At 42.9% G+C, this 8,726-nt stretch overlaps 3 protein-coding genes across 3 annotated transcripts; all 3 read left to right on the forward strand.

Annotated features, from left to right (window-relative positions):
* The first annotated feature begins 350 nt into the window (after positions 1 to 350).
* Positions 351 to 1,906, forward strand: BDB00DRAFT_375925 (uncharacterized protein). The gene is made up of 3 exons (XM_053117128.1): positions 351 to 580; positions 676 to 1,564; positions 1,643 to 1,906. The coding sequence occupies exons 1-3, from the start codon at positions 570 to 572 to the stop codon at positions 1,730 to 1,732; spliced, it is 990 nt and encodes a 329-aa protein (XP_052979591.1). The 5' UTR covers positions 351 to 569; the 3' UTR covers positions 1,733 to 1,906.
* Positions 1,907 to 3,453, forward strand: BDB00DRAFT_375904 (uncharacterized protein). Its single transcript, XM_053117127.1, has 2 exons — positions 1,907 to 2,150; positions 2,218 to 3,453. Exons 1-2 carry the CDS (start codon positions 2,081 to 2,083, stop codon positions 3,276 to 3,278), a joined length of 1,131 nt encoding a protein of 376 aa, XP_052979592.1. The 5' UTR covers positions 1,907 to 2,080; the 3' UTR covers positions 3,279 to 3,453.
* Positions 3,454 to 5,352: 1,899 nt separating this feature from the next.
* BDB00DRAFT_737500 (Homeodomain-like protein) lies at positions 5,353 to 5,649 on the forward strand (the record flags this gene model as incomplete). Its single annotated transcript, XM_053118406.1, has 1 exon — positions 5,353 to 5,649. A coding segment is annotated over one exon (297 nt), but the record flags the coding sequence as incomplete, so codon positions are not given.
* Positions 5,650 to 8,726: the final 3,077 nt, after the last annotated feature.

Here is an 8,726-nt window from a genome sequence, read left to right on the forward strand (position 1 = left end):
CACGGAGGCTGCATGATGAGGAGGGCATTAGAGGGGGAGGGGTGGGAGGCAGTGGAAACAAGGTGAAGGGGGAGGGGCAGCTATAGCAATTCCTGTATGAGTTCTGTATGAGTTTTGTATGAGTTTTGTATGAGTGAGCACACACACGTCAAGATAAAACGAGGGAAAGGAAGCGGATGAAAAGCCGATTCCCTCGAGAGAGAGAAAGAGAGAGCCAAGAGAACAGAGGAGAGTGAGCGCCCAGAGTGAGCGCTAGATTGAAGGCAGAAGGGTAACAATAGGAGGTAGGAGGCCTACATTTATTTTTTTTTCTGTCTCCATTATCGTACATTATTAATAATGTCCTGTCCTGTCCTTTCCCTTCTCTTCTCTTCACGCTCTTCTTTTCTTTCTTCTTTCTTTTCCTTTTGCTTTCCTTTCGATTTGAATGCGGGCCTGCAACTTATATGCGCACGCCATCATCTCCACCACCGCTGTCTGATCCAACTGCTTCGTTTCGCGACGACCCATATCGTTGTCGCCGGACGTCTCACGCTCGCCAAGGTTCGCTTTAATCCCCACAGCAAATAATGAAAAACAGGTGCGCAACCATACCCGTGCAGTCCCAAAATAAACCAACAATTCCGTCTTGTTTTTCTTTTTTCTTTCTCTTTTTGTGTGAAATGCAAAAGCTAGTAACGCCAAAAGACAGGATGCTGCTGCTACTACCACTACCACTACCACGGGTGCTGCAGCTGTTGCAGAACCCTCGTCAGAAATATCAGATGCGGTGACGCTGGCACTTGAGGAACCCGCCGGTCGAACACACTCCTATCTGCCATATACCAACCACGCGCCCGATATCTCCAAAGCACGCTATCATCTCTATTGCGAAGACGACGATGATCGACCCGCCAACAGTCTAATGACCACGACGGCTCGCATGATGCCTCCCAACAGTGCATCCAGCCAGCACCTCGGCAGTTTAATCACCGAACCCACTGTGCTAAACGAAGAAGGCATGATAAACAACAACAACAACAACGATGAAAAGAATCTAGCAGGGTCACTGACCGATCTCCGCCGGTTCAACAATCGACGGCAACGCAAAGGATTCGTCAGGCCACTTGTACTTGTTGTCTTTGTCATTTGCCTGCTGCTCGGTCTTGCATTCTTTTTTTGTTGGCCACGGATACCCAAGATCCGACTGGCACCGCAAGCAGCAGCGGGCCGCACGCGACGACCGGACGATCAAACTGACTGGGGACCCGATCAGCAACACCCTTGGCTCAGGACGTCGTGGATAGTCAACGTTACACTAGACAACCATGACAACTTTATCCCCACGCACGTGAGCACCCTCGAGCTTGTTTTGGCAGATCAGGTCACCCAGCAACCTTTCGCACGGTCGGTTCTGCATGGCCTGACATTGTCCCCTCGGGCAGAAACATTGCTGAACACACTGTTTGAGGTCGAGTATGAAACGCCGTCGATCAAGGATCCGACGTTTGAACATTTGTATAATGCGTGCGGGCCACAGAAAATCAGTGCTCTGGCGTCGCCGGCTCTTAATATCACACTGCAGGTAAAAGTTGGTTTTATTAAATGGGTGTGTGTGTGTGTTCCTTAAATCAGCATTGATAATAACCGAAAAATCACCTAGGCAACGTTTGAAATACCGGGGATCGCTTGGAAGCCGATGGTCTTCATGGATGCACCCTTACCGAACGGGTTTCGATGTCCAAACAACTGAATGTAATACTTTACTACTACTTTTACTATCAACTGATGTCCACATTCATCAATTATTTTAATCACACTCCTTGTTGCTGCATTTAAATTAGTGCGATTACCCTAAACGACGACAATAAATTTTTTTCATGTCAGTGTCAAAGCGTTTCCCCCCCATGCTTCTTCCCTCCCCTCCACCCAATTTAATCTCTTTCCTTTCCTTTCCAAATTTTTAATCATCCTCTCCACCAAATACCCCATTTTATTTTTCCCATGCCTTGTCCATCCTTTTTCTAAAACCTTGCATAATAACATATACCGTCTTATTTTCCCTGTGGCAAAAGTTATCACACACACACACTCCCATTTGATGACCTTTGTAAAATCATTCATTCCACTCGTTATCGCAACAATCGTGTATCACCTCGGTTTTCTCGATGGTAATAGTCCCTTAAAAACCAAACGAGTTAGCAACAACAATAACTGAAAAAACCAAAAATGTGATAGGTGTTGACACGTTCACTCGTTTAGTCGACTCACTCGTCATTGCTTTCATTGTCGTGGCTTCTGCTGATCGACTCTATGAAAGTATACGTCAATCGTTTTTTGCTTCTTCCTCTTTGTCAAAAGACAAGCAGCAGAAGGAGCGGGTTACTGTCCCACCCCATTCTAATTACAATACCACGAAGCGTGACACTATTCCCACGGAAACTGTCGAAAGTGAGAACATTCTTGAGACGTCGGCCGACAATGGCATTCATCAAGCGCACAGCGCCAACCTCAGTACCTCGAGTGAAATTCATGGCACTGCCATGACTACGGCTTCCGACGAATGCACTACTATCACCGACAATGACGGCTTGAAAGTAGTGAGTCATCATCACTGCAGCAGCAGCAGCAATAGCAGCTCTCCATTACCACGCGATCCTCTCGATAACCATACCTTTGAAACAATATTACCATCCATCAATAACGACAACCAACCCGAGCTCGCCTTGTTACCGCCTAACCAAAGACTTTTCAAAGAAGAAGAAGAAACTGGGGCTGACGACGACGACGACGACGACGATGACGGTGTGAGCGCACTACCACCATTACCATCCATAGGCGCCCCCTCTTGTCATTTTTCACCACGACCCACGTTATCCTTCTCGACACCATTGCGACGCCATACCGTGGATGAATGGATGATGCCGCAAGCACCAAACACTCCACCGCCAATCCTTTCACCATCACTGTCGATGAGTTCTGCAGGCAGTTTTGACTATGACTTGGTCAGTCTTCGACGACGCCCTTCACGTGTAGAGGAAATGGTGAAACAATTTGATCGACCTCATCCTAACAAGAACAAGAGCAACAAGGGTGGTGGTGGTTCCAGCAACAAATATCGGCGATATAGTATTGGGGGTACCAACATGGCTGATGAAAAACGTCATCATCAAGCATCATCCCCATCAGGACGAACAAAACCCTACATACGTAATCGTACGTTTGGCTTTAAACCTATAATTGGTGTATGGGAAAAGAGGATCGAGTTGGAGGAAGAGATGATGAAGCAAGTAGTGTAGTATCAATGAGTAGTAGTAGTAGTACCTTTTTTGGGGGGTTTCCTCGTGAAATGATGTAAATTTTCTGACAAGTCTGACGCAATATCGTGTGCTTATACCACGAGTTCTTTCTTGCCCATTGTTTTTTATTTTCTCTTTGTTGTTGTTTAAGAAAGAGTAAAAGAAGGGATCAGCAATGTGTTGCTGCTGCTGCTGCTGCTGCTGGTCAATGAATGAAAAAAGTAATACTTCGTATTAGCCACCTTCGTCATACTGCGGGATGCATTTAGAAAAGGAGGGCAGTAAGTATTTCTAGTAGTAGGAAATTAAGGACAATGGGTCTCTCTCTCTCTTTTTTTTTTTTTTTGGGAGTAAACAAAAGCACCCAGGTTGATGATGATGATAGCTTATGCGTGTTTGGGATGCACTGTGGTAGGTATACAATAATTACTGTGTGGGAAGGGGAGATAAGATAGAGAGGAGTAGTTAACTACTACGAGCTCTTTGGCTTTTGTAAGGGGTTCATGTTGCTAATAATTATACGAAAGAAGGTAGTTGGAGGGGAAAATTCATCAGAAAAAACAATATCGACTGTTTGTTTTCGCTTTTTATGAAGGTCAAGCCCATTAATAAAAAAAAAAGTGGCATATACAGTAGCGTATCTTTAGGAGGAGCTATTAGAGTTATATAATGGTAGCAGCAATAAGAAAACAAGATTAGCAGCGCGCAAGTACAAAATATTTGACGGAAAAGAAGAAAAACATACATCACTAACTACTATATTACTGCTGCTGCTGCTGGAGAAATGATCGAGTAGGTAAAGTCAAACTTTCTTTTAAAAAAGGTAGGGGGATCAACAGAGGAGGAGTAATAGTAGTAGCAGATTCAAGATGAGGAGAAAGAGAGAGAGGGAGAGGGAATCAAGAGAGGAGAGTAATATTGAAAGTTTTTGTAAGAAGAAGGATTTTTACCCATTTTTCGTCTACAAGCATGTGTTCCAGACTATTTTAACGAGCTGTCTTATGATATCATCGCTTCTTCTGTTCCTGCTCATTGGAAAACTTAATCTTCTTGCCACAGACACTACAAACAGACACACATGGTACAAGAGTGTGAAAGTACGGTTATTAGGAGTCCTCCTCATCCCCCCCCCCCGCTCTCTCTTCCTTGTGTCGCTCGCTCGCTCGCTCGCTCCCAAAAGGATGGAGTCTTTCACTTTTTGCTTTGCACGATCCATCTGTAGTTTTCGGCCAGAGGTGTTTAAGCCGTTTGATGGAAGTGCTAGGTAAGGTACACTTCTCCCTGTCTTAATGTACTGAGCCAAGTATGTCATCATACACCGGAACCCCCCCACCCTCCCTTCATTGACACAGGAATTCTTTATACATTGTAACAACTACTACGTACCCAAATTCGTATCTTTTTCATTATGCTCTCTTCTTCTTGCTAAGCAATGTAATGTTCCCTTTCTAAGCTATGTACACGACAACAGCACGACGCCGAGAGAATGTGCTTTCTTTTAACTTCTACTACTACTACATGGTAGCCCAGCCTATCATCAGGGGATAGTTTCGGTCCCGTAATTTTGTAAAAAAAGCCGTGCCCAGGAATAAGAAGAAGAAAATAAGTTTCAGGGCTTTGTCAATAGTAGATTATTACTATGCACAAATCCGGTTCTGCATGTTAATTCTCGTATTACAAGACAACAATGGTGATACTTTGAGATATATACCGTTAAAGTATTTGCTACCGTAATCAATTAAAGGAGGGGGGGTTAAAGAAAAACTATACTCGCACACACACATTTCCAATTGTCAAGCCTTGCGTGTTTATGTTGTTCATGCGAGCGCGCGAGCGAGAGAGAGAGAGAGAGAGAAAAGAAGGTGTTTCTCTTGTTCTCTTCTTTCAGGATATATAAATGCGTAAAGTTTTTACTTTTTTTTTTTCTTTCACCACTTTTCCAAGCCATCTCTTCCAAAGACTATCCTTTTCCAATCACTTCTTTCAAAAGACAATGAAAGTCAAAACCACCGCCACCACTATTAGCCGGAACAACGCAATACCATCGTTTAGCGAAATGTTGCGAGGAACAACAAGACCCTCTGTCTTGGACGTGAGCAATTTGCTATGCTCTGAAGAAGAAGAAGAATACCAATTCCCCGCTGCCACTACTACTACTACTACTACTACCACTACTACTACTACACCACTCAAGGCTAAACGCAAGCGAGCAACGCCAGCACAATTACAGGTTTTGAACCGCGTATTCAATGAGACATTCTTTCCATCCACCGAGCACCGTATTGAGTTGTGCAAACAACTTGGCATGAGTCCGCGTACGGTGCAAATCTGGTTCCAAAACAAGCGTCAATCCATCCGTACACGCGATCGTACGTTTCCGCGCCACCATCAGCGCAGAAAGTCATCTTCGGCATCCTCTACGAGTAGTACGACTGCCACCTCGCAACAACAGACCCCGCATATTTCACCTCCACCACTTTCACCGCCATCCACAGGCCCTGTCACTCCACCCTACTACACCAATAACAACACCCAAATTCTGCCTCCTCCTCCTCCTCCTCCTCCTCTCTACCATCATGCCTTTTCATCCTCATCACCACCGTCATTATCCTTTGCAACAACAACAACAACCAGAAACTCAATTACGTTGCCTCCTTTGCGTTTGACTTGTCCATCATCTTGTTGGTCATCTTCATCCTCTTATACTACTACTACTAACACGACGACGACGACGACAACAACATCTCCCGTTTCGAGCACCAGCAGTTTCCCGAGTCCAACTTCAATTGACGCCATTATCTATCGAGATTAACCTTATTTTGTTTTGATATACATATACCCAAGCCTTTCCCCCCCACCCCCTTCCTATTCTCCAGCAAAAACAACCAAAAAGTATATCTTTTTTTTTTCTTTCCTCTTTTCGGGGAAACTTCACTTGACACAAACCCACACCAAATAATCATCTACTTTTCCCCTCTTTTCATTCTTTCTTTTCATATGACTTGTCCTCTGCCACTTTTGCACTTGGAGTGGTACTTGATATTAACACTACTGCTACCACCTCTACTCCTTGCTCCACCCCCCCCCACACACCCTCTCCCCTTTAAAATCTTTTACTTTCTTTATTTGTTTAAGCCCGTTTCTGCATTCATGATTCTTTATTTTATTTTTTTGTATTAAGCTTATCTTGATGATATTTGCGCCGATTTTGATCCTTCTCCTGTTCATACTTTAATTATCTTTTTCTCTCTCTCTCACAGAAAAAAAAAACGTTTTATGATCTGTTTATTCTTTTTCTTTTTTGTGTGTATATGTGCATTTCCCTCTTATAAAAAAATAATAAAAAAAAATCATCTCATTATAAGCTTTTACTTTTCTACTAAAGGTTTTGTTCAAAGGTAAAAACAACAGGGAGGAGGTGTAAGCTTCTTTCGGTAGATTTTAATTCAATTCGCTCGCCCCCCCCCCCTCCTCTTATGGATCGGTTAGTCTATATCATCGTTCTATTGCTGTTGTTGTTCTGATGCGTAAGACTCTTTTTAAAATGGGTTCATAATGAGGACATACGTATGGACTCAAAGAGAAACATTCTTCTTCTCTCCCTGTGTGACGAGAGCTTCAAGTGGGGAGTAAGGGCCGCTTTCTTTTTGTTGATTCTAAAGTTCTAGACCCCCCACGCCATACCACGCAGCAGTATAGGTCTTGTGTTGCCATCACTTTTGCACAATTGGCTTTGATGTCATAACAAGGATACTATGTATGATATCATCAGTGTAAGGGATTGCTCTTCAATATATCCGAGAGCGAGAGGAGGAGCAAAAAACAAGGATGGGGGAGCTCTTTACAAAATTGTAGAGGATATAAACTTTTTTTTGTTCTCTTTGTCCTATTCCTACTACATACTATACGGCATATACAGTAGTCTCTTTCGATATAAAGATTGAAGGGAGAAGCGGGAGAGGAGGTACGGCTCGCTTGTTCACCAGTCGCGCGACAACAAACAGCCTTGTCATCGTTATTTTATATTATTGCTCGGACTGCTCCCTGTCCGCTTAATGTCATCTACTATTTGCTATGATACTGAATGGATGCCCATAGCTATGTCTCTTTGAAAAAACCAACGCAATGTGTAGCATAGAATAGCTCCTGTTCTTTCCCATCCCCACTCCTCTTTTTTGATTCTTTGCAAAAAGTAAAAGTGGTGTAATTCTCAAGCTCTCTCAAGTAGGAGAAGAAACTTTAATAAACTCGTCCTTTGTTTTCCTCATATCATATATACAGTACATAATGCATGCACTCAGTATTATACAGCAACATGGTTTATCCTTTATAACAGAATGCAGATCAGATGTGATAATAATAGTAGTACTGTAGTAGTATGTACCTATCTGTGCGTCCACGCAATGATTCTGTATGTTTTAATGCAGATATTTTCTATAATAGTGTTCCCTTTTGTGTTGTTTAAAAAAAAGGCAGCTTCCCTTTTCTTTAACTGTGTGTATGCGTCAGAACACACCCCTTCAAGAGACTACACTCCTTTATGTATATAATATATCAGCAAGCCCCCCTTGTTTCTCTTTTTTTTTCTTCTTAGCCTTGTGATGTAGTAGTAGCAGAAATAGAAAATGGGTGAGAGAGCGGCCCCTTGTACATGAACTATGACCATCCATGGAAGAAAGATTTGGGTATGATATACCAAAGAAAAGCAGAAGCAGGAATACTGTATATATGCTCTTTGTTTTCCAATATTCTCTAGTATTCTGGTTGCTATACCCCAGCACAGTGCCATGATACTGTTGAACTAGACTGGTATGGGCGCGAGCACTCCACTAACGAATAAAGCCTTCAAGGAAATTTGGCACTATGCCAAAACTCGAGACGGAGTACACGCTTTTGATTAACATTATGAATCAATTGCCACGATAGGATGCAGCACGCATTAGAGGCAAATGGCAAATTTGTTGGCCAGCACCCCATTCCGAGTTGATTCGTGGGATTAACCGCTTAAAAGCCTTCCAGTCGCTGACTACACCGCAGAGGACGAGCTAGCCCTTGATAATGGTCTCGCAAGCGCAGCATCACCACCAGTTTTTTTTTTAACTCAAAACAACAAGTGAGGATACTCTGTGCGTCTGTCTTTTTTCGTATCCATAAACTCATATTTTCTCACTCTACCTAACTTTTTGTTTGTCTACATATACACACTCCCTCGTCTTTTTTTGACAACACGTTCTATCCACTAGGGTACAAACAGTGATGACATTATATTAACCGTTCTTGTAAACCCCTAAACAATCAGCACCGAAAAACTCGAGTTAATATATCTATTACAAGAAGGAGCAAATTGTTGTGGTGGTAGATATCATCTCTCACTATGATGAAGCTTCTGTGATGCTATTTGTGGCAATAATGACTTGGTAATATTAAGTATTATGAATATTTAGGGAG

The sequence above is a fragment of the Zychaea mexicana genome, assembly GCF_025766255.1.
Source record: "Zychaea mexicana strain RSA 1403 chromosome Unknown BDB00scaffold_37, whole genome shotgun sequence".
NCBI classification, from domain to species: Eukaryota; Fungi; Mucoromycota; class Mucoromycetes; order Mucorales; family Lichtheimiaceae; genus Zychaea; species Zychaea mexicana.